General features: G+C 42.0%; 1 protein-coding gene across 1 annotated transcript in view; it reads right to left on the reverse strand.

The window, feature by feature from the left end:
• The window catches only part of LIN52 (lin-52 DREAM MuvB core complex component), a 268,699-nt gene that overhangs the window by 214,593 nt on the left and 26,588 nt on the right, over positions 1–27,518 (reverse strand). Inside the window, exon 2 of the mRNA XM_029598442.1 lies at positions 24,219–24,293. Within this exon, the coding sequence (XP_029454302.1) occupies positions 24,219–24,293 (75 nt within the window). The remainder of the gene's footprint in view (positions 1–24,218; positions 24,294–27,518) is intronic.

Genomic DNA, 27,518 nt, shown 5'->3' on the forward strand with positions numbered 1-27,518 from the left:
GTCAAGGATATGAATGGCTTTTTCACCTTCATGAGCACGTGTCCTCTGGACAAAGGTAGATAATGTGATGACCTGATTAATATGGAAAGCTGATAATTTCAGCAGAAATTTCGGGTAGATGCAGTGCATTGAGAAATTACTACTTACCTGATAATTTCCTCTCTGTCTAATGAAGACAGGTTAATCCACAACCAGTGGATTATGCACCTCTACCAGCAGATGGAGATGGAGCAAACTTGACATCACGGTATATACACCCCAGAACATAAGAACATGCCATACTGAGTCAGATCAAGGGTCATCAAGCCCAGCATCCTGTTTCCAAGAGTGGCCAATCCAGGCTATAAGTAAGAACATAAGAACATGCCATACTGAGTCAGATCAAGGGTCCATCAAGCCCAGCATCCTCTTTCCAACAGTGGTCAATCCAAGCTATATGAACCTGGCAAGTACCCAAAAACTAAGTCTATCCCATGTTACTGTTGCTAGTAATAGCAGTGGCTATTCCCTAAGTAAACTTGATTAATAGCAGGTAATGGACTTCCCCTCCAAGAACTTATCCAATCCTTTTTTAAACTCAGCTACACTAACTGCACTAACCACATCAGCCCGCCAGTATTCTCAGCAAAAAACAACTGTGGACAAACTAACAATACTTGATTATAACTTTTAACAGACAATTACTCTGAGCTCAGACAAAGAGGGTAACATTACTAATCGAGGAAATGAAACTGACAATTACCAGTTATCCCCGGACACAGCCACTCAGGAGGACATCCTCTCAGACCTGCACATCCAAATAGTAATACCTGGAGAAGGTGTGTAAGGGCCATGTCGCTGCTCAGCAAATTTCGACAGGAGACAACAATCGAAGCTCTGCCCATGACACTGCCTGAGCTCTAGTGGAATGAGCCCTAACCTGTTTAGGCAATTGCTACTCAGCATCCATAAATGCAGCCGTGATAACCTTAACCCAACGATCTAATGTAGCCCGCTACACGGACTCCACCGTGGAGAACAAACAGGGGGTCTGGCTTTCTGAGAGGTTTTAATAATCTCCAGTACATCAGATGCCCCTTGACTTGCAAGGTCCACAACAGACTATATTCAGCTACATCTCTCTCCCTGTTCAGCATTGGCAGGGAAATTGATTGGTTCAAATAGAAATCCGAGGCCACTTTCAACAAAAATGGATGGAACAGTCAAAAGCTGGACCGCCCTGAAAGTCATCCTCAGGAACAGTTCCCTGCAAGAAAGTGTCAGCATGGCTTTACCCAAGGGAAGTCTTGCCTCACAAATCTGCTTCACATTTTTGAAGTAGTTAATAAACATGTGGATAAAGGTGAACCGGTAGATGTACTGTACTTGGATTTTCAGAAGGCGTTTGGCAAAGTTCCTCATGAGAGGCTTCTAAGAAAACTAAAAAGTCATAGGATAGGAGGTGATGTCCTTTCGAGGATTACAAACTGGTTAAAAGACAGGAAACAGAGAGTAGGATTAAATGGTCAATTTTCTCAGTGGAAAAGGGTAAACAGTGGAGTGCCTCAGGGATCTGTACTTGGACCGGTGCTTTTCAATGTATTTATAAATGATCTGGAAAGAAATACGACGAGAGAGATAATCAAATATGCAGATGATACAAAATTATTCAGAGTAGTTAAATCACAAGCAGACTGTGATACATTATAGGAGGACCTTGCGATACTGGAAGATTGGGCATCCAAATGGCAGATGAAATTTAATGTGGATAAGTGCAAGGTGTTGCATATAGGGAAAAATAACCCTTCTGTAGTTGTACAATGTTAGGTTCCATATTAGGAGCTACCACACAGGAAAAAGATCTAGGCATCATAGTGGATAATATATTGAAATTGTTAGCTCAGTGTGCCGCAGCAGTCAAAAAAAGCAAACAGAATGTTGGGAATTATTAGAAAGGGAATGGTGAATAAAACAGAAAATGTCATAATGCCTCTGTATCGCTCCATGGTGAGACCATACCTTGAATACTGTGTACAATTCTGGTCGCTGCATCTCAAAAAAGATATAGTTGTGATGGAGAAGGGCAACCAAAATGATAAAGGGGATGGAACAGCTTCCCTATGAGGAAAGAGTGAAGAGGTTAGGGCTGTTTAGCTTGGAGAAGAGAAGGCTGAGGGGGGATATGACAGAGGTCTTGAACGAGTAGATGTGAATCGGTTATTTACACTTTCAAATAATAGAAGGACTAGGGGGCATTTCATGAAGTTAGGAAGTAGCACATTTAAGACTAATCGGGGAAAATTCTCTCTCACTCAATGCACAATTAAGCTCTGGAATTTGTTGCCAGAGGATGTGGTTTTGCAGTTAGGTTCAAAAAAGGTTTGGATAAGTTCTTGGAGGAGAAGTCCATTAACGGCTATTAATCAAGTTTACTTAGGGAATAGCCACTGCTATTAATTGCATCAGTAGCATGGGATCTTCTTAGTATTTGGGTAATTGCCAGGTTCTTGTGGCCTGGTTTGGCCTCTGTTGGAAACAGGATGCTGGGCTTGATGGACCCTTGGTCTGACCCAGCATGGCAATTTCTTATGTTCTTATGTAAAAAGCCTGCAGCTCAGACCCGACGCACGGAATAATTCACCATGAGAAACACCGCTTTCAAGACTTTAACCTCAAGGAGAGGTTACACAGTGGCTAAAAAGTGGAATTTACAAAATTCTAGAACCAGATTAAGGCTCCATGAGGACATCAACAATTGCAAGGGAGGACAAAGAAGCCTCAACCCCTACAAAACCGGGTCACATTCAGATGGGCCAACAAAGGTCCGCCATTCACCTGAACCTGGAAAATAGGCAAGAGCTATCACCTGCACCTTTAAGAATTTAAGGCCAAGCCCTTAAGTGACCCATCCTGTGAGAATTCCAAAATCAGCGGAATCTTAACTAAACAAGGAAGCACGCCTCATTCCTGACATCCAAGCCTCAAATACTCTCCAAATTCGAACGTAATCTAAAGAAGGGAAGAACTTTTGTGCTCGAATCAAGGTGGAAATCACAGCAGTGGAGATTCCATGCTCCAGCAACCAAGCCCTTTTGATGACCACACTGAAAGACAAAATCGAGACAGACCTACAGCTCCCTGAGGACTGGTAACTGAAACGAAGAGTTCACCAGGAGCCTCTGCAAATTGCATACCATAGCTTTCTGGGTCAGTCTGGAAACACCAGAAACACAAGTCTTGTGTGCCATTCGATCTTCCAATCATTCGGTCCAACATGGGTAGGAGAAAAAGCATACCAAAGCTTGCCTTCCAGCTACTTCTGCTCAAGAGCATCGATGCCAAGGACTTCAGATATCCCCTTCAACTGAAGAAGGGGACGAACCTTCGCATTGAGCAAAGTCTCCAGCAAGTCTTTAGATGATAGGCCCCGGGAGATCACATGATGCAGTGAAGGGATCAGGCGTGTCTTTCCCTCTTGCCGTTACCATCTGGCCCCATTGCCCTCAAATTAAGGACTTAGTCCAACCTTTTTATTTGAATCTTGCTGGTGATTACTTTTGGTTGATTTTAGTGAGGAGGAATGGCTTCTCGCCAGCAAAAAAGCAAGGAAAAGGAACGGGATAAGGGACGCCTTGCTGACACCCAGGTCGAAACAACTGACAGAGCCCCTGACTCGATGCCAGCAACGGAGATCGCTGAGATTAAGATAGCGATGCAGGAGGTCATTCAGCCTGAGCTCCTTATTATTTCTGAGAAGCTTACGGAGCTTTCTACTTCTGTATCAGCCTTTGAAACGCGATTTACTGAGGCGGAACAACGAATATCCAACCTTCAAGATGGCCACCAGACCATGTTGCTCAATATCTCCACCCTCAAATCTTCTTTGGCTAAGCACTCGGAGCGGCTGGAAGATCTTGAAAATAGATCTCGCTGCTCTAATCTCCATTTTGCTGGGTTACCGGAGTCTGTGGGAGAGAAGGAGCTGGCGCGTTTCCTGGAGGCATGGCTGCCCAAGATGCTGGACCTCACATTGACCTTTGGCCCGTTGCGGATTGAGTGAGCTCATAGGCTCAGCCCGAGGCGGGCTTCGGCCGACAAGCCTCGTGTAGTCATCGCTAAGGTTCTGAATTTCGCCTATAAAGCAGAGATCATGGCTGCCATCTGAGCAGGTAAAACCTTAATCTATGACAACCAGAAGGTTTTGGCCTTCCAGGATTTTCGGCAGCCGTCGCACAGCAACGAAGAGCAATGGTGCCGTTTTGCACGAAATTATATGCGCTGGGGGAGAAGGCAGCACCGATTTACCCGGCTCGAATTCGAGTTAGCACCAGCACGGGGCCGTGATGGTTTGGAGACGCCGCGGCAGTGCTATATCGCCGAAAAAGAAGCAAGTCGTCCATCTGCTAGTGGGGTTTCCTGAGCAGGGCTGCTTGAGCGCATGGCAGCGATTCTTGGTCAGGGACAATTGTGGGCCTTTGGACAGTCCTTTTTCTTTCACAGACATCAGCGGTTAGATGTTGATTCCCAGCAATATATTTTTTAAGAAGTTTCGTTCTGGGGCAGCGTTACACCGTTGGAAGTTTAAATAATTTCACTACCTCCCAGAAGAGAGGTTTTTTTTCTTTACATATATTTGAGACAGCAACATGTTCGGATGTTTAGTGGCCCAGTTAATATGCTGCCAACTACGGAGCGTCCAGCTCTTGGTTGTTTATTTTTTTACAAGCAACGGATAGTCGAGACTGTACTATGGGGCTGCTCCCAAATAATTTTTTTTTTCTCAGGACTTTCGGTCTAGGGCAGCATTACGCAGTTGGATCTTCATGCAACTTTCCTTCCTTCCAGATTGGGGGGGGGTTCTCTTTTTTCTGTATAAACTGCGTCAGTGGCGTGTTCAAACCTTTAGTGACCCTGTTTATAGGTTCTCACCTCCGGCGCGTTCAGCCTTTATGTGTATTTTTTTTGTCTGCCCGTTTCTCGTTGCCCTGTCTTATGGGCTCTTTTGACTTGCACTCATGGCTATCATTTCTGGTTTGTTCAGGCTTTCACTGGCTTACTGGCCCTCCTTCACATATATGTTCCCTTTTTCTACCTCTTACTTATCTCGTACATTAAGTTGGGAGGGTCCTTTGGAATCCTTGCTTGTTCGAGATCTGAGCTGAAGGGTGGTGGGGCGGGGAACCGGAGTGCACTGTAGTGATCTCCTGGAGTCCATAGGACTCAGTAGGGATTGGGCACTTTTGCTGGAAAGCCAAGGTGTCATGGAAGGGAGGGAGAGGGCGGAAAGGAGGGGGAGGGTGGGCGGGGAGGAATGGGAGACAGGAATAGGGGAAGGGTATGGGTATTATCTCCTATGGCTGACTTTGATAATGTTAAGCTATCCTTTGCTTGTACAGGTGAGTTATATGGATCTGTGCAGAGGTGCATCTGGAGTGGGGGTCTTGGCGGGGAGGGTCTCCACGCCACATGAGCTGTACTATACTTTCAAGCCAGAGTTTTATGGGTTGGTATTAGATGACTAACAGTGGCTTACGGCTATTCTCCTGGAATGTGTTTGGTATAAACTCACCCATCAAAAGAACAAAAATTTTGACGGTGTTAAAGAAACAGATAGCTGACATCATTTATTTGCAAGAAACCCATCAGAACATCAGAAGCTGCAAACGAAATGGGTTGGGGCGGTCCACTATGCCTCAGCCACTACCAGATTGGCTGGTGTTGCAATTTTGATCCATAAAAGTCTTCCACTCCAGATACAATAAGAAATTATGGAATGCTATGTTATATTAATTGGCGAACTCTATCAAACTCCGATTGTTTTATGTAATATATATGCCCCTAATAACCCACTGCTTGATTTCTTCCGTATAGTGTTTGGTAAACTCGTACCCTATATGGACCAGGCTATAATTTTGGGGGATGATTTTAATAGTATCTGAGACCTACAATTAGACCAGGTAAATGTTCATCCTAGGGAGGGACAGTTGGGGAAGGGCATTCAATTTTTAGAAGCTTCTCTACACCTGGTGGATCTTCGATGCCACGCCCCCTTCTGCAGGAAAGGCCATCTGCTTGGAGAGACACACACTAGCGCATCCACTTTCAGAAAATGCAACTGCTCTCTCTCGCTGTCAGATCCAGAGGGTACAACTCTAACAAGGCTTGTCTCCTTTTAAAATTAGTTTCCAGAGTGCCCCTCATTCAAGGCCAATCAAGGCACTAAAACAGAATTCTTCTTTGGCTCAGACATGGAACTAACATCCAGCACTCCCAGCATCATCAATATCTGGGAGATCAGAGCCGGCGATCCATCTATATGACTCTAAACCCGGAGGAAATTCTCTATCCTCCAGGGAGTAAGTATCGCCCTTGTCATCTGAGACAGTGGGGTCTCCATCAGAGGAACCGAAAGCAGGCCACAGCACCACACTTGCAGGATTGCACAGCCTGAGCTCCTGAACTTCCAGGTTTGGCCGGTTCTGGTGAACATTAGAAGGGCTTGCAGCCCTTGAAAAATTTCCACCCAAGAAAAAAGACAAAAGGACGAGTGAGGTAAGCAAATTTGCAGATGATACAAAATTGTTCAGAGTAGTTAAATCACAAGCAGATTGTGATAAATTGCAGGAAGACTTTGTGAGACTGGAAAATTGGGCATCGAAATGGCAGATGAAATTTAATGTGGACACGTGCAAGGTGATGCATATAGGGAAAAATAACCCATGCTATAGTTACACAATGTTAGGTTCCATATTAGGTGCTACAACCCAAGAAAGAGATCTAGGCGTCATAGTGGATAACACATTGAAATCGGTTTAGTGTGCTGCAGCAGTCAAAAAAGCAAACAGAATGTTGGGAATTATTAGAAAGGGAATGGTGAATAAAACGGAAAATGTCATAATGCCTCTGTATCACTCCATGGTGAGACCGCACCTTGAATACTGTGTACAATTCTGGTCGCCGCATCTCAAAAAAGATATAATTGCAATGGAGAAGGTACAGAGAAGGGCTACCAAAATAATAAGGGGAATGGAACAGCTCCCCTATGAGGAAAGACTAAAGAGGTTAGGACTTTTCAGCTTGGAGAAGAGACGGCTGAGGGGGCATATGATAGAGATGTTTAAAATTATGACAGGTCTAGAACGGGTAGATGTGAATCGGTTTTTTACTCTTTCAGATAATAGAAAGACTAGGGGGTACTCCATGTGGCACATTTAAAACTAATCGGAGAAAGCTCTTTTTCACTCAACGCACAATTAAACTCTGGAATTTGTTGCCAGAAGATGTGGTTAGTGCAGTTAGTATAGCTGTGTTTAAAAAAGGATTGGACAAGTTCTTGGAGGAGAAGTCCATTGCCTGCTATTAAGCTGACTTAGATAATAACCACCGCTATTACTAGCAACGGTAACATGGAATAGACTTAGTTTTTGGGTACTTGCCAGGTTCTTATGGCCTGGATTGGCCACTGTTGGAAACAGGATGCTGGGCTTGATAGACCCTTGGTCTGACCCAGTATGGCATATTCTTATGTTCCATACCAAAACCAGGGCGGCATCAGAGACATCCATTGAGAAGACCTCCCCTGCTCCAATTAGGGGAGGCTCAAAACATCTGACTGATCCCTCTCCAATCCCATTCCCACAGCCTGCTGGGAAGCACTGGGTGCAGCCAAATCCAGGGGAGACAACTCTCCCTGAGCCTCCAGGAAACGCTGATAAGATTAGAGGAGACACCCTGCTGTGATCCCTGAATATGGCAAGTAGTGCAAATCGCAAGGCGCTTAGGATCCTTGCTACCAGCACCATGGATAAGATGCCCACTAGCAGCACACTTACAACAAAGGTCTGACATTTATGTGTCTTCTACAAAGCAAACCTGGACAGGACACCCAAAAAACAGAACGCCCAAAATTAGAGCGCTAAATATGAGACACCTATATTTAAGATAGGACATTCCATAAGCACGTACAACTCTTATGATGAAAAGCTTAGGCATTAGGATCAGAGGAATGCACGAACTACAGACGCCCAAATTTGGACGCTCAATCTGCATGGTCCAGACAGACGCCCAACCTGGACACGCAGGCATGAAAGCCACCACAGCCTACCACGTGGCATCTTTGAAAAGCCTGAGGGGGTTGGGCCTAGCTAAAAGGCTGCTGAACCAGCTAAAACTGCTGCAACTCCCCAAGACCCTCACAGAGGTGGGAACAAATGTTGGATCGACACACTGAGGCTCAGAGACCAGACCAGAAGAGGAATTCCTTTTTCTTATGTTTATATTTTATTTTCTCCTTACCTGAGCTCATTCCATCCATGCCAAGTACAGAGTTGGTCTCCCAGCTGCAGGGGAAGAGGGCTCATGCCTTCACTGCTATGCTTGGCTTCCTGTACCTGCTAGCCTCTCTGCTGATTCTCTCCTAGCAACTAAGTCTTCGCCGGAAAACCAGCTACCGGATTGAGTCACTCGATGAGGGAGGGATCATGAGATATCACCTAAGGAGAACTCAACTGAGGGAGGGACCACAAGGTATCACCTCAGGAGAAGCAATGCATAATTAGTCTCAGAGGGCTTCAGAGGCCGTAGGGGCACCAACGGCACCGATGGCTCCCCTGGCAGCAAAGGGATCATCAGCCGTGGTAAGCCGAAGGGATCTGGCAGTGGCTCGGGGAAGCATGGGCGAGGGAACACGGTACCAGCCGTATCTTCCTCCTCGGAAGACCCGAGAATCGGGATCACTCTGGTGGAGGGCATTGGTGGCCGATGGGACATCGAGGGCCCTTCAGGCACCGGCTGCATTGATAGGGTGCCAAGAAAGACGACCAGACGCTCCAGCAGAAGTGCTAACATCAATGGTGGAGGCTTGGGGACTGGTATGGGGGCCGGTGGCACCGGCAGCTCAACACTTTGCAGCGCCTTGAACATCACCGATTGCACCCTGCGGTCCAACTCCTCCTGGAAGTCCTGGATGGCCAGGACTGATGGAGAGGGACGAGGCATCGCCGGCTCATCCTCGGATCCCTGAGGAGGCAAGGCACCCTGCGCACTACTGTCGGTGGGGAAGGTCTCGGTCTACCGGGGGCACCAGAGGAAAGGGCCTCCAATGGCCGGTGCCGCTTCGATGGTCGCCGATGTCACTCGGAGCCGGAACCGTGACTAGACGGTGACTGGTACCAGTGCTTACGGGACCGCTTCTGGTGCTCAGCCTGGTCTTTCCCCGGCGCTGAGGAAGCAGATGACCCAGAGGTCCGGGAGAGAGCATCGAGGATCGATCTCCCTTCTCCCCGGTCCTTGGAGGTGCTAGCCAGAGGGGTTGCAAGGGGAAGCAGTTCAGACGGCTCCCCACGATCCTTGGGTTGTGAAGAAACCAGTGCAGGCATGGAGGACTTCGGGGTCATCTTTTGCACAGATGGCACCCACGGACGTCGTGTGAGACCAAGGCCCATGCCGAGGATGCAAACGTTGGATGGATCCGTGATGATCATGGTCTGCGGGCACTGGGAGCACCAACGAAAACTGGTCGATGCCATGAAAAATACCCAGTGTGCAGTTGATGACCGACAGACATCGTGGGATGGGAAGTCGGGAATCGATCGTGAGTTGGACAAAAATGATTTAAAAAGTCTTATTGTAATGAGGCACCAACCGCGAAGGGGGACCAGACGAGGACCTGAAAAAAACAACCCGAAGAAACAGGAAAAAAAATTTAAAAAGTTGGAGCTCCATGGACCGCAAGGCAACTGCACTGCGGAAAAGAAGAGAATGAAGGAGGACCTCACATGGATGCACGGATAGCAGCAGTCTGGGCATGCTCAGTCTGCTGGTCAAAGCTTCTAGAAACTTTGACAAAACTTTTCCTTGCCAGGCTCTATCGGATGATGTCAGCCACATGTGAAGGTTACCATCTTGCTTGTCCTAGGAGAATTCCCCAAATCTCTGCTACAACACACTAACATGACATTACCACAGTTCCTTGAGAAGGGGATACTTTTGCATGCTCGGGCTTGAGTGCAGTAAATAACAGAGAACAATAAATGTCCATTTTGAGGGGTCATTTATAAAAGTATGTTGAAGCAAGATACGTCATAAGCTACAAGAATGGTAAACACAACAAGCTTCGCCGCGCTGTAAAGTTTCATATCTGTAGCTCATTTGTGTGTTACACAGCAGGGCGCCAAAGTTGCCTCTTTTAATATAGCGTGCGCACGCATGCAAATGATGCATATCACTGGGGCCTTAATTCTGACTAAAGCAAGACTGGGACCAAAATGAAACAGGGCGAATTTTGTAGGAAAAAAAGATGCTCTTTCAAATGACGTAAAGAAAAGAATTTAAAACTACACAGGAGAGATATTTGCACTTCAAAATTGGCAAAAGATTGTATAAAAAAGTGATATCATGTCTCTTTGTAATAATATCTTTGCTTCCAATTGCCTGTAAAGCATCTTAGAGCAAATAAGAACATAAGAAATTGCCATGCTGGGTAAGACCAAGGGTCCATCAAGCCCAGCATCCTGATTCCAACAGAGGCCAATCCAGGCCATAAGAACCTGGCAATTACCCAAATACTAAGAAGATCCCATGCTACTGATGCAATTAATAGCAGTGGCTATTCCCTAAGTAAACTTGATTAATAGCCGTTAATGGACTTCTCCTCCAAGAACTTATCCAAACCTTTTTTGAACCCAGCTACACTAACTGCACTAACCACATCCTCTGGCAACAAATTCCAGAGCTTTATTGTGCGTTGAGTGAAAAAGAAATTTCCCCGATTAGTCTTAAATGTGCTACTTGCTAACTTCATGGAATGCCCCCTAGTTCTTCTATTATTCTAAAGTGTAAATAACCGATTCACATCTACTCGTTCAAGACCTCTCATGATCTTAAAGACCTCTATCATATCCCCCCTCAGCCGTCTCTTCTCCAAGCTGAACATCCCTAACCTCTTCAGCCTTTCCTCATAGGGGAGCTGTTCCATCCCCTTTATCATTTTGGTTGCCCTTCTCTGTACCTTCTCCATCGCAACTATATCTTTTTTGAGATGTGGCGACCAGAATTGTACACAGTATTCAAGGTATGGTCTCACCATGGAGCGATACAGAGGCATTATGACATTTTCCGTTTATTAACCATTCCCTTCCTAATAATTCCTAACATTCTGTTTGCTTTTTTGACTGCTGCAGCACACTGAACCGACGATTTTAAAGTATCATCCACTATGATGCCTAGATCTTCTTCCTGGGTGGTAGCTCCTAATATGGAACCTAAAATCATGTAACTACAGCAAAGGTTATTTTTCCCTATATGCAACACCTTGCACTTGTCCACATTAAATTTCATCTGCCATTTGGATGCCCAATCTTCCAGTCTTGCAAGTTCCTCCTGTAATGTATCAAAATCCGCTTCTGATTTAACTACTCTGAATAATTTTGTATCATCCGCAAATTTGATAACCTCACTCATCGTATTCCTTTCCAGATCATTGATATATATATATATTAAAAAGCACCGGTCCAAGTACAGATCCCTGAGGCACTCCACTGTTTACCCTTTTCCACTGAGAAAATTGACAATTTAATCCTACTCTCTCTGTTTCCTGTCTTTTAACCAGTTTGTAATCCACAAAAGGACATCGCCTCCTATCCCATGACTTTTTAGTTTTCTTAGAAGCCTCTCATGAGGGACTTTGTCAAACACCTTCTGAAAATCCAAATACACTACATCTACCAGTTCACCTTTATCCACATGTTTATTAACCCCTTCAAAAAAATGATGCAGATTTGTTAGGCAAGACTTCCCTTGGGTAAATCCATGTTGACTGTGTTCCATTAAACCATGTCTTTCTATATGCTCTACGATTTTGATCTTGAGAATAGTTTCCACTATTTTTCCCAGCACTGAAGTCAGGTTCACTGGTCTATAGTTACCCGGATCGCCCCTGGAGCCTTTTTTAAATATTGGGGTTACATTGGCCATCCTCCAGTCTTCAGGTACAATGGATGATTTTAATGATAGGTAACAATATTTTAACTAATAGATCAGAAATTTCATTTTTGAGTTCCTTCAGTACCCTAGGATGCATACCATCCAGTCCAGGTGATTTGCTACTCTTTAGTTTGTCAATCTGGCCTACTACATCTTCCAGGTTCACAGTGATTTCGTTCAGTTCGTCTGACTCATCACCCCTTAAAACCATCTCCGGAACTCGTATCTCCCCAACATCCTCATTAGTAAACACGGAAGCAAAGAATTCATTTAGTCTTTCTGCAATGGCCTTATCTTCCCTATGAGCCCCTTTAACCCCTCTGTCATCTAATGGTCCAACTGACTCCCTTACAGGTATCTTGCTTCAGATATATTTTTTAAAGTTTTTATTATGAGTTTTTGCCTTTATGGCCAACTTCAATTCAAATTTTCTCTTCGCCTGTCTTATCAATGTTTTACACTTAATTTGACAATGCTTATGTTTTGTCCTATTTTCTTCAGATGGATCCTTCTTCCAATTTTTGAAGGATGCTTTTTTGGCTAAGATAGCCTCTTTCACCTCACCTTTTAACCAAGACGGTAATCGTTTTGCCTTCCTTCCACCTTTCTTAATGTGTGGAATACATATGGACTGCACCTCTAGGATTGTATTTTTAAACAATGTCCTTGCCTGTTGAACACTTTTAACCTTTGCAGCTGCACCTTTCAGTTTTTTTCTAACTATTTTCCTCATTTCATCAAAGTTTCCCTTTTGAAAGTTTATTGTTAGAGCTGTAGATTTACTTATTGTCCTCCTTCAAGTTATTATTTATTTATTTATTTATTTATTTATTGTTTTTGTTATACCGAGTTTCATGATAGGCATCACATCAACCCGGTTTACAAATAACAAGGAGTGTAAAGCATAACGTAACGTAAAAAACAATATTTTCAATAAGAACCTTGAACTTTAAATACAGTGAATCAGAAAAAGGGAGAGGGAAAGTTACAAAAAACAAGGAAAATAAACTTGGGATGGAAGGGGAGAAATTGAACAGCACAATATTTACATTTCAGCCTATTGATACATTAGAATAGCAAGTGAAAAAATAAGACTATGAAACGGTATATAGGTAATCAAATGAATAAACATTAGTTTAAATTTGATCATGTTATGATCACTGTTTAAATTTGATCATGTTATGATCACTGTTGCCAAGTGGCCCCACCACCGTTACATCTCTCACCAAATTTAAAATAGCTCCCTCTCTTGTTGGTTTCTGAACCAATTGCTCCATGAAGTAGTCATTTATTACATCCAGGAAATTTATATCTCTAGCAAGTCCTGATGTTACATTTACCCAGTCAATATTGGGGTAATTGAAATCTCCCATTATTATTGCACTGCCAAATTGGTTAGCTTCCCTGATTTCTCCTAGCATTTCATCATCTGTCTGACCATTTTGTCCAGGTGGACGGTAGTATACTCCTATCACTATACTCTTACCCAACACACTTGGGATTTCTACCCATATAGATTCTACTGAGCATTTAGTCTCTTGTATGATCTTTATCCTGTTGGACTCTATACCCTTTCGGACATAAAGTGCCATACCTCCACCAAATTGATCCTCCCTATCATTGTGATATAATTTGTACCCTGATAAAGCACTGTCCCGTTGGTTATCCTCCTTCCACCAAGTCTCTGTGATGCCAATTATGTCAGTTTCATCATTTGCTGCTATAAACTAACTCTCCCATCTTACTTCTTAGACTTCTGGCATTGGCATACAGACATTTCAAAGTGTGGTTTTTGTTTGTATTAACAACCTGCTTTTCAGTTGTTAGGGATAATTCGGAAATCATTAGCTTTGGTGATTTTTTACATATAGGCATATGAACTATGTTTGCTTTTAATGGAACCTCTCTGTTGGGATGCCCTAACTCTCCTGTTTCATTAGTATCCTTCAAGGATACATTTCTCCGAACCATGCACTGCTGAGTTACTGTCGGCTTTCCCCCTTGTTCTAGTTTAAAAGCTGCTCTATCTCCTTTTTGAAAGTCAGTGCCAGCAGCTTGGTTCCACTCTGGTTAAGGTGGAGCCCATCCTTTCAGAAAAGTCTCCCCTTCCCCAAAAGTTTCCCCAGTTCCTAATAAAGCTGAATCTCTCTTCCCTGCACCATCGTCTCATCCACGCATTGAGACTCCGGAGCTCTGCCTGCCTCTGGTGACCTGCGCGTGGAACAGGAAGCATTTCAGAGAATGCCACCCTGGAGGTTCTGGATTTCAGCTTCCTACCTAAAGTATCTGCCATGGGCCATGACTACTGGTCCAGTCAGGGTCTGAATCAAAGTATAGGTCAGGGGCAATGGGGAGTCAAAGTAGGCCTTATATTTCTTTTGTTACATTTTTCACATACTTTGCTGGCCCATAAAAAAAGGAGGCAAGCTCACGTTATTTTCCAAGTTTTGCATACATCTGACACCAATAAGAGATTGTATGTTTTCCATAGCAGGTCCAAAGCTCTGGAATTCTCTGCCTGAGATGCTATGTATTTTACCAGATAGAAAGATTTAAAGGTGAACTAAAAATATGGCTATTCAAAAACGCAAATAATTTAATTTAAAAAATATCAGCATATAACAGCCAAAAAAGGCAAGAAGGACAAAAGATAATTGAATCATGAAGAATACATCAAACGAGAAAATGCAAGATTCTCAAAACAATCCACTGACTAAGATGTGAAAACTATCATTTTGTTTTAATTATCCATACTCTTTGCCTTATGTATTAGAAAATTTCACTTGATACATACTGAAGCATGTCTATGAGTACCACCTCTATAACCAACCAATCTTTGTTTGCCGAGTTATAATTATGAATGTCACTTTGTAAACAGTTGTGATCTATATATGGAACGACAGTGTATAAAATGTTTAAATAAATACCACCAGGGGTTGTACTAATCCACAAAATTTCAGGCCCCTGAGAGGTGTGTTGGGCTGCAGCACATGGACAAAATGGCCATTTTAGGTTGCACCAGAACATGGTATTCAGAGGTGACCTCCATTCAACTTCTTCTAGCTCTCCACCCAATGGAGATCCAGGTGAAACATTTATTACGGTTTTGTTTGAGACTCTAGTGAAGTTGGATTTGGAGGATGTTGAGCATGGAACCTCTGGTCCACTTTATACGGAATGTTCCATACTCCAAATCTCCCACTACCTCATCTTGCCCACACTGCTCCAAGAGACCTCCAGCCATTACCTGCATCTCCCACTATCCCAACAGCTAGAAGATGTGCCCATGTGACCAGCAAAAGAGCCCTGCAAGTAGAAGCCCTCCCTATGGGGAAAAATAATAAAGCTGATAAATATAATTCAATACAAGGTGAATAAGGCATCAGAGCTCCTATACGGTAAGCACAATCAGAACAGTGCAAAGCAAACAGCAAACCACAACTGTACATTGATACAAGAACACATTGCTGCAATATCTTATAGTACACAGTCCTGAGGAATACTCCGTGTCTTCATAACTGTAAAAATGAGTGTAAGAATAACAATAAAAAACTGAAAGATAAAATTAAAAAAAAAAAGTAAACAGCACAATTATACAGCAAACACTCACACTTTTGCAATATCTTGCCGCTCCAATACACTAGCTGTCATGTCCCAGTCATTTTCTCAACAAAGGCCATCAAGATGAATTCAGCCAGTTATCTGTCTCTCAGTAACAGAAATAAAAAGAATGAAAACTGAAAGAGAGAACACAGATCCCGCAGCATGAAGATGCATCTCCTGCTATAGCATCAGTCACACTCAGAATAGCAAGCATCATGCCATGTGTAGCAACCTGCAGCTTTTACACTCGAGATTAGCAACTGTAGATCCCGCTGTGCTCATGTAAACAGATCATGAAACAGAAATAATAGAACTGTCTAAAACACACTGGAAACTCAGCCAGGTTTAGTCTTCCAAAACCCACAGCGGGTTTTGTTTTTTTTAGGTGGTTGTTTTAATTCTTCTTAGGTTAATTTCTGCATTAACCGCTATATTTGCTCATCAGCCAAAAATAATGTTAAGAACATAAGAAAATGCCATACTGGGTCAGACCAAGGGTCCATCAAGCCCAGCAACCTGTTTCCAACAGTGGCCAATCCAGGCCATAAGAACCTGGCAAGTACCCAAAAACTAAGTCTATTCCATGTAACCATTGCTAATGGCAGTGGCTATTCTCTAAGTGAACTTAATAGCAGGTAATGGACTTCTCCTCCAAGAACTTATGTTCCTTCTTCACGCTGAACACGCAACTTAGCAAGGTATAATAATGCGAATCTGCCATACCTTAGTGCAGATCGGTAAGAGCGCTTCACGCTGAGCTGCCACCATGACAGAATAATCATGAAACAGCAAAATTCTGGCCCCATCAAATTCCACTAAACCTTTAGTGCAATAGGCTTGTGTCATAGGGTGCCCGGCCAGGGTTAGAATACAACCCTACAGGTGTGACACAGGACTGCAGGGCTGCACTAAGGCCGGTCTTCTGCCTAGCCAGCCCTCTGTCCTGCAGGTTGAGCCCTTGGGTTCTGGGGAACAGTAGGACTTGACTGGACAGGCTGGGCAAGACAGGACAGGCACAAGCTGGAACTGAGGTCTGGCACAGGCTGGGCATTGAGGGCAGAGAGAGACCTGAAGCAGAGGTCTGGAGCTGAGAATTGGATACTAGAACAGGCTGGACAGGATACTAAGCAGGGACGAAGATAGGATACAGATACAGGCTTGGGTAGGATACTGAGTAGAGACTGGGTACAGCCTGGGGCAGGCAAGGCAATGGCAAGGTAGGGAATGGATACTAGGAACTGGTCTGGGCAGGGCTAGACAAAACAGTCCAGGACAGGATCAGACAAGGACTAGACAAGACAACAGACAATGAACACAGAGGCCCAAAGGCAGCAATACAGAAGGCTCATAGGCCACTAAGCATAGGGCCTGGAATCCACCTGGCAAGGAGAGGCCTGAGTAAACCACAGAGCAAGATCTAATATAAGAGCAGGCATGGAGGCCACAAGGCAAGGTGAGGCCTAGATAGGCTGCAAGACAAGGAGCAAGGCAAAAGCAGCCATGTCAAAAAGCCAAGGGTGTCTCATGAAGAAGCATCTAGGTTTTGGCAAGGCAGGGTTAAATGAGGCTGAAGCTTGGGTGTGGTGTGAACAGCGAGGAGGAGTTTGGCAAGGCTTAACAGGAACCCTGGCGGACAGGAGGCTGAACAGGCTGAAACAGGGAATGTAGAGTCTATGGAAAAGGCGAAACCATAACAGCTTGTAGTATCTTTATTTTATCTGCCCAATTCAGAATGCACAGCATAGTTCTTCCTTTGAGGACCAACATGATGTGTCCTATTGTCTGTGAGCGGGCCTAACATCTAGGCCTAGGTTTTCCAGCAGCCATTTCTCAAATAAAGAGGGGAGCTCGCTCATCTTCCAAGGCCTCGCAAATTGTTCCTCTGATTTCTGTTTTCTTGATCTACCAACCCTTCCATCAATGCTGCCATTTCCTTTTGTAGTAGTAGAGGCTGAGTATCCACCTGAACCGTATGATCCTCTTCTTACACTTCTGCTAGCCATCAGGCTTGTGTCACAAACCCCTCGCTAATTTCGTCAATCGCTGATTGCAGTTTAGACTAGCAATCTTCAAGAGCAGCTAAAACACTCCTAGAAATACTTAAAATCATTTCTTCCAAGGCCAACACAACTACTTTTTCGGCTGGAAGCTGCTCTTGGTGACTCAGATACCATTTTAGCTTTCTCATATGTCACTCTCGCTGGATTTACTCCTATCCCTTTGTTGTTTAAATTACAAAATGGTCCATTTGCAATGTAGCCACACAGGAAAAGAAGATTTCTGTGCAACTGGGGCAATATTAAATTATTCTAAGCAAATAAGTCAGGGAGCTCAGTCCGCTCCCTTAAACAGAAGTCCCCCGGATTGTTTTTTTTTTTTGTTTTGAAAGAGAAACAACTGATTCGCATTTACTGGTGCCAATCCACTCATGATTTTATAGACCTCTATCCTATCTCCTCTCAGCCGTCTCTTCTCCAAGCTGAAGAGTCCTAACCTCTTTAGCCTTTCCTCATAGGGGAATCATTCCATCCCCTTTATTATCTTGGTTGCCCTTCTCTGTACCTTTTCTAATTCTGCTATAAAATTTCTTGAGATGTGGTGACCAGAACTGCACACAGTAATCAAGATGAGGATGCACCATGGAGCGATACAGAGGCATTATGACATTCTGTTTGTGTATGATATATGAACACAAGATGAGGATGCACCATGGAGTGATACAGAGACATTATGATATTCTCTGTTTTATTCTCCAGTCCTTTCCTAATAATCCCCAGCATTCTGTTTGTGTATGATATATGAACACAAGATGAGGATGCACCATGGAGTGATACAGAGACATTATGATATTCTCTGTTTTATTCTCCATTCCTTTCCTAATAATCCCCAGCATTCTGTTTGTGTATGATATATGAACACAAGATGAGGATGCACCATGGAGTGATACAGAGGCATTATGATATTCTCTGTTTTATTCTCCATTCCTTTCCTAATAATCCCCAGCATTCTGTTTGTGTAGGATATATGAACACAAGATGAGGATGCACCACGGAGTGATACAGAGACATTATGATATTCTCTGTTTTATTCTCCATTCCTTTCCTAATAATCCCCAGCATTCTGTTTGTGTATGATATATGAACACAAGATGAGGATGCACCATGGAGTGATACAGAGACATTATGATATTCTCTGTTTTATTCTCCATTCCTTTCCTAATAATCCCTAGCATTCTGTTTGTGTATGATATATGAACACAAGATGAGGATGCACCATGGAGTGATACAGAGGCATTATGATATTCTCTGTTTTATTCTCCATTCCTTTCCTAATAATCCCCAGCATTCTGTTTGTGTATGATATATGAACACAAGATGAGGATGCACCATGGAGTGATACAGAGGCATTATGATATTCTCTGTTTTATTCTCCATTCCTTTCCTAATAATCCCCAGCATTCTGTTTGTGTATGATATATGAACACAAGATGAGGTTGTACCATGGAGTGATACAGAGGCATTATGATATTCTCTGTTTTATTCTCCATTCCTTTCCTAATAATCCCCAGCATTCTGTTTGTGTATGATATATGAACACAAGATGAGGATGCACCATGGAGTGATACAGAGACATTATGATATTCTCTGTTTTATTCTCCATTCCTTCCCTAATAATCCCCAGCATTCTGTGTGTGTATGATATATGAACACAAGATGAGGATGCACCATGGAGTGATACAGAGGCATTATGATATTCTCTGTTTTATTCTCCATTCCTTTCCTAATAATCCCCAGCATTCTGTTTGTGTATGATATATGAACACAAGATGAGGATGCACCATGGAGTGATACAGAGACATTATGATATTCTCTGTTTTATTCTCCATTCCTTTCCTAATAATCCCCAGCATTCTGTTTGTGTATGATATATGAACTCAAGATGAGGATGCACCATGGAGTGATACAGAGACATTATGATATTCTCTGTTTTATTCTCCATTCCTTTCCTAATAATCCCTAGCATTCTGTTTGTGTATGATATATGAACACAAGATGAGGATGCACCATGGAGTGATACAGAGGCATTATGATATTCTCTGTTTTATTCTCCATTCCTTTCCTAATAATCCCCAGCATTCTGTTTGTGTATGATATATGAACACAAGATGAGGATGCACCATGGAGTGATACAGAGACATTAGGATATTCTCTGTTTTATTCTCCATTCCTTTCCTAATAATCCCCAGCATTCTGTTTGTGTAAGATATATGAACACAAGATGAGGATGCACCATGGAGTGATACAGAGGCATTATGATATTCTCTGTTTTATTCTCCATTCCTTTCCTAATAATCCCCAGCATTCTGTTTGTGTATGATATATGAACTCAAGATGAGGATGCACCATGGAGTGATACAGAGACATTATGATATTCTCTGTTTTATTCTCCATTCCTTTCCTAATAATCCCCAGCATTCTGTTTGTGTATGATATATGAACACAAGATGAGGATGCACCATGGAGTGATACAGAGGCATTATGATATTCTCTGTTTTATTCTCCATTCCTTTCCTAATAATCCCCAGCATTCTGTTTGTGTATGATATATGAACACAAGATGAGGATGCACCATGGAGTGATACAGAGACATTATGATATTCTCTGTTTTATTCTCCATTCCTTTCCTAATAATCCCCAGCATTCTGTTTGTGTATGATATATGAACACAAGATGAGGATGCACCATGGAGTGATACAGAGGCATTATGATATTCTGTGTTTTATTCTCCATTCCTTTCCTAATAATCCTCAGCATTCTGTTTGTGTATGATATATGAACACAAGATGAGGTCGCACCATGGAGCGATACAGAGACATTATGATATTCTCTGTTTTATTCTCCATTCCTTTCCTAATAATCCCCAGCATTCTGTTTGTGTATGATATATGAACACAAGATGAGGATGCACCATGGAGTGATACAGAGACATTATGATATTCTCTGTTTTATTCTCCATTCCTTTCCTAATAATCCCCAGCATTCTGTTTGTGTATGATATATGAACACAAGATGAGGATGCACCATGGAGCGATACAGAGACATTATGATATTCTCTGTTTTATTCTCCATTCCTTTCCTAATAATCCCCAGCATTCTGTTTGTGTATGATATATGAACACAAGATGAGGATGCAGCATGGAGTGATACAGAGGCATTATGATATTCTCTGTTTTATTCTCCATTCCTTTCCTAATAATCCCCAGCATTCTGTTTGTGTATGATATATGAACACAAGATGAGGATGCACCATGGAGTGATACAGAGACATTATGATATTCTCTGTTTTATTCTCCATTCCTTTCCTAATAATCCCCAGCATTCTGTTTGTGTATGATATATGAACACAAGATGAGGATGCACCATGGAGTGATACAGAGGCATTATGATATTCTCTGTTTTATTCTCCATTCCTTTCCTAATAATCCCTAGCGTTCTGTTTGTGTATGATATATGAACACAAGATGAGGTCACACCATGGAGTGATACAGAGACATTATGATATTCTCTGTTTTATTCTCCATTCCTTTCCTAATAATCCCCAGCATTCTATTTGTTTGTTTTTTTACTGCTATTGCTGCACACTGAGCCAAGGATTTCAATGTAATAACATTGACAACTCCTACATCCTTTCCCCTGGGAGGAAACTCCTACTATGAAGCTTAACATGTGTAACTACAATTTGGATTATTTTTCCCTATGTTCAGATCATTTATGAATATGTTAAAATATCACAGGTCCTACCAGAGATCCCTGTGGTCCACTCACAATTTTTCTTTATTTGGAAAACTGACCATTTAGGCCTGCCCTCTGTTTCCTGTCTTTTTCGCAGTTACCAATGCACAGTAGGACACAGCCCCCATCCCATGACTTTTTAATTTCCTGAGGAGTCTCTCATGGGGGACTTTGTCAAATGGTTTCTCAGAACTGGCTCATCTTTATTCACATTTATTTCAAAGAAATCATATATAGTCTTGTAAAGCAAGACTTCCCCTTGCCAAAACCATGTTGATGCTTCCCCATTAAGACAGCCATTTGTTTTCTAAGAATACCTTCTTCCATGTTGCTTGGCAGCAATGTCAATTTCACTAGACTATAGTATCCTGCTTATCCCCGGGAGCTCTTTTTAAAAATCAAGATTACATTTGCCACCTTCCAGTCTTCAGGTATTCTCTTTTAAATGATAGGTGAAGGAAGTCTTTCAGGCTCTGGGGTGGATGCCGTCCAGTCAGCGGATTTCTTACTCTTCAGTTGGTTAATCCTCCATCATCACAGAGCTTTGTTTTAATGGCGGAGAATCTTCACTATAAAAGAATGTTTCTGATGAGGGTGGAAACCAAGGAAAAGATTTCATTCAGTTTTTCTGCTCTTCTCTGAGCAACGCTATAGTCCAACTGATTCCTTCATAGGCATTTTGCTTCGCATGTACTTGAAAAGGTTTTTATTATTTTTATTATTGCCCTGTCTTGCTTCGGTTTTACATCTAACTTACCAGTGCTTATGCTCTTGCTTATCTTTTATATTTGGGTCTGCTTTTCTTTTTTTTAAACATGCACTTTTTGGCTTTAACTGCTTCCTTTCTCTCACCATTAAACCACTCTGGCAGTCGATTGGTCTTCCTCTGACCTTTTTCAATACATGGAATATATTTATCCAGGCTTTCATTTTTAAACGAGGTGCATAGCTCATGCAAAAGTTTAACCTCTGTGACTGCTCCTTGTAGTTGTTCTCCTCATTCTATCATAGCTCACTTTAAAAGTTCTATTCTACTACAGCAGTTTTATTTAATGTCCTCCCTCCAAGGATTATGATTGCTATTGCTAAGGGGCCTCACCACAGCAAACTCTTCCACCAGGGTTGTGTGTTCTAGAGAGGATGAGATCTAAAGTAGCTGCACCTCTCCTCGGTTCTAGGACCAGCTGCTCCATGAAGCAGTCCTTTATAGCATCAAGAAACTTAACCATTCTAGCATGTCTCAATAAGACACTGATCCAATCATTACTTCCATTATTATTGTGTCCCCATATTCATTTTCGTTTCTAATTTTAGTGACCAACTCCGCCATATAGATGGTAGTATACACCCACTACTATACTTTTATCCATCACACATGGACTTTCTATCCATAAGGATTCAACAGTGCATTTAGTTTCCTGCAGGAATTTGACCCTGCTTGACTCTGCCATCTTTCACATTTTTTGCCACCCCTCTACCATTTTGATCTTATGTATCACATCAATATAATTTAAACCCGGGTATCACAGTGTCCCACTGGTTCTTCTTCTTCCACCATATCTTAGAGATGCCTTTTATGTCTACATGTTCTTGTATAATGCTATACACTTACCTCTCCAATTTGACTATTCTAGCATTCACATACAGACATTTTAAAGAAGGTTTTTTATTTATATTTACGAGCTTATTAGCAGAAGATACATGTAGTGTAGAGTTATTCGCATCTGTGTGCTCTTTATTTATATCCATCAAGGCTACTTCAGACTTTTGCACAGCATCTCTATTGACATAGTCTACCTTCCCTGTTTTATAAGCATCCGTGTAAAGCACCTCACTCTGAACCATGTACTTCTGAATGACTGTCAACTTTCCCCCATGGTTTAGTTTAAAAGCTGCTGTCTTTTCTTTTTACAATGTTAGCACCAGCATCCGGGTTCCATCCATTTGGAACAGGCTCCCCTCTCCCTAGAATATTCCCCAGTTCCTAACAACTCTAAAGACCTCTTGCCTGCACCGTTGTCTCATCTAAGCATTTAGATGGTGGAGCTCTGCCTGCCTCCAGGGTCTTGTGCATGGAATGAGAAACATTTCCGAGACTGCAACCCTGGAGGTTCTGGATTTCAATTTCCTTCCTAAAAGCCTAAATTTATCCTCCAGAATCTCCCTCCAGCACCTTACTATGTCATTGGTACTCACATGTACCACAAGAGCCAGCTCTTCCCCAGCACACCCTAAAATCTTATCTAGGTGATGTGTAAGATCTACTACTTACCAAGCAATCCTCACACCCACCAGCCAATCAGCTATCTACATTCCTAATGATCAAATCACTGGCTACAAGTGGCAGTCCTAATCTGTCTCTCTCCTGGACATACTCCCTTGCAGACACTTCCTTAGCATTAAAATGCTATTACAAAAATCAGAAGGATGTATCCACAGAAACTATTTGTGAATAAAAATAATTTTAAAATCTTAAGATTGTTTTGCTGCAGAAACATTATTAACTGGCAGAAGTGAGGCCAGACGGCCAGTACATTAGATTTTCTCTCTAGGACTCGTACTAAAGAGATTATTCCCATTTTGTGCCTATGTGCAACTATCTATTTCATTCCTAAAAAAATAAATCAATCTCTAAATCACACTAGCAAACGTGCTCAATGACATCGGGTTTATGTCACTGTCCACAGGAAGATTAATTTAATTTGCACTGCAGAGATGCCAAGTTTAATCCACACAGGTTTGCATACAGTTAAAGGAGATGAAAGGGTTTTATGTAAGGTTCTAAATGTTTATCGTATGCAGGAAAAAGTGTGAGAGTCTAGCAGCAATGATAGTAACACTGACTGCATCAGACTGACTTACGTTGCTCAGGCCACAGGTCTGGTGATGCTCTGTCAAGCTTCTCAAAACTCAGCAAAGAGGCCTCCAGGTCTGTCCCTAAAAGAATACAACCGATCAAATTGCAGACCAAAGCATATGCCATTCCCTGCTGTGATGTCCCAGATTGCCTAGCAGCATTTTTTTTTTTTTTTTTACAAATGTTTACGTTATCTTAGTTTCCCAAACAGTTAGTTCAATATGAATTATGTTCCAGAAGAAAAGAAAATTATAAACAATGACAGACTGGCTGGATTTTTCTTTGTCATGAACTGGACACATTATCTACTTAAAATTAATGCCCTGTTCCATATTTATTTTTATTTAATTTAAAAGCTTATATTCTGCATTCCTGAAATTGTATTCAAAGTGGATTACATGTCTCCACATACATAATTAAATAACATTTAACAGCTTTTTTTATACTGGTATTCGTGGGTACATCATATCGGTTTACAAATAACTGAAAGAAAATACAAAAAACAGGGACGGGGAAGGGGAAGGTGGAGCCGGGGGTGAGGCAAGTAGATATATAGGGGTAGGCAGAAAAAAGGACACAGGAGAGAAGATGTATTGTCATATACTCTGGTCATGCCGATACTTCATAGGCCCAAGTAAATAGATGAGTTTTCGAAACTTTTAAAACCTTTTGGACAACAAATGGAAGATAGTGCTTCAGGTAAAGCACGTCATATATGTGCCAGCTTGTACCAGGATATCTCAAGTAGCATTTTATGCTACAGGCCTGTAAAGTTGCAGGATTGAGGAAAGCCCAATTAAGAGGTCACTATGCAAAGGTTTATGAACGAGACTTGCAATTTTATAATGGATACAAATTTCTAGTGGTATCCTATGAAGTGATCGCAAAATAGGATTAATATTTCATGTAATGTTCCTTTGAAGGATTTTTCTGAGTTGGATAGACTTATTTTTGTATTTATTTTATTTATATTCTGCTTTTCAGCACTTCAAAGCAGATTACATTCAGGTACTGTAGGTATTTCTCTATCCCCACAGGGCTTACAATCTTAGTTTGTACCTGAGGCAATGGAGGGTAAAGCGACTTGCCCAAAGTCACAAACAGTAGCGGTGGGATTTGAATCCAGGTTTCACCGGTTCGTAGCCCGCTGCACTGACCACTAGGCTACTCCTCCACTCCGTTAGTTTTATATGGCACAGTAGACCATTAAGTATGCTTTGGGAAGAGAAACCACAGGGTCATATCAATTTTCTTAAGCTTAAAATATAGGAAGTTGCCATCCTAGGTCAGACCAAGGATCTATCAATGCCCAGCAACCTGTTTCTAACAGTGGCCAATTCAGAATACAAGAACTTGGCAAGAACCCAAACATTAAATAGATCCCATGCTACTAATGCCAGTAATAGTAGCAGCTATTCCCTAAGACAACTTGATTAATAACTGTTTATGAACTTGTTCAAACTTTTTTTAAACTAGGCTACAATAACTGCCTTAACCACCTCCTCTGGCAGTGAATTCCAGAGTTTAATTGTGCATTTAGTGAAAAAGAATTTTCTCTGTTTTAATTGTGCTACTTGCTAACTACGTTTGTTACCTCATCTTATAGCCCCCCCTGACAATATCTTACCTCATCTCATAGCCCACGTCATCTTATAGCCCCCCTGACAATATCTTAAATTTATCACTTGTACTCAATTCCATTGCTTGTACATAAGTTAAAGAAGATTAATGTATATATATATATATGTTCGAAAAAATAATATTGTACGTTATAACTTCCATCCCTAATTATATTTTCCCCTCCCTAGTTCACCCCACTTAGTAGCTCCTTGATTATGTTCTTCCCACTCCCCAGTTTCATAATAAGTTCTACTGTAAAGCCACTGTGGCTGCATTTCTGTTTAATGGTAACCGATGTGATGTTATTAACGAATGTCGGTATATAAAAACGCTAAATAAATAAATAAAATAACTAACTTCATAGTGCCTCCTAGTCCTTGTATTATCTAAATAACCAATTCACATGTACCCATTCTAGTCCAATCTGAGCCTTCTACACGATGGAAACATGGCGTTTCTTCGCGCTATCAAGCTAAGTAAAATCTCTGGAATCTTTGAACAATAGAAGAGAAGCTTTGCATGACGTATATGATACATTTGAACTTCACTATTTGGTCTTAATTTTTGCACTGAAGCAAAGAAAAATTTCATTTATGACCTATTATTATACTGTTTGGCGCATTAACTCCTATGTTACTTAGCATTACAAGATGCCCATGTATGAGGTCTACTAAATGAGCATAACAATCTGTTTCACCCACGGTGTTCACATTCTAGTTGGATTTAGTGTGGTTTATCAGCTTTTACTTCTGTGGTCATCGATACGGCTGACACTACTGCCCGAATAATTTGAGAGAAGTGCTGTGACCCATTCTAGTCCCTTCATGATTTTATAGACTATCAATTCCAAGCTGAACAGCTTTAACCTCTTTAGCCATTTCTCATAGGGGAGAAAAGGCTTCCATCCCCTTTATCATTTTGGTCGCCCTTCTCTCTACCTTCTCCAGTGCAGTTATATCTTTTTTGAGATGCGGCGACCAGAATTGTACACAGTATTCAAGGTGCGGTCTCACCATGGAGCAATATAGAGGCATTATGACATCCACCATTTTATTTGCCATTCCCTTCCTAATAATCCCTAACATTTTGTTAACTTTTTTGACTGCCACAGAACACTGAGCCGACTATTTCAATGTATTAACCACTGTGACACTTAGATCTCTTTCCTGGTTGGCAACTCCTAAGATAGAACCTAACATTGTGTAACTACAGCAAGGGTTATTTTTTCTTATATGTATCACTTTGCACTTATCCATGTTAAATTTCATCTGCCATTTGGAAGCCCAATCTTCCAGTCTTGCAAGGTCCTCCTGTAATGTATCAGAATCTGCTAGTGATTTAACTACTCTGAATAATTTTGTATCTGCAAATGTGATAACCTCACTCGTCGTATTCCTTTCCAGATTATTTATAAATATATTGAAAAGCACCGGTCCAAGTACAGATCCCTGAGGCACTCCACTGTTTACCTTTTTCCACTGTGAAAACTGACCATTTAATCCTACTCCTGTCTTTTAACCAGTTTACCTCCTATCCCATGACTTTTTAGTTTTCTTAGAAGCCCCTCATGAGGAACTTTGTCAAACACCTTCTGAAAATCCAAATGCACTAATTAAGTTCTTCCATGATTTCTCTTAGCATTTCATCGTCTGTCTCATCATTTAGGAGAGGCGGGTGGTAATTTA

This window comes from Rhinatrema bivittatum, chromosome 4 (assembly GCF_901001135.1).
Source record: "Rhinatrema bivittatum chromosome 4, aRhiBiv1.1, whole genome shotgun sequence".
In the NCBI taxonomy this organism is placed as follows: Eukaryota; Metazoa; Chordata; class Amphibia; order Gymnophiona; family Rhinatrematidae; genus Rhinatrema; species Rhinatrema bivittatum.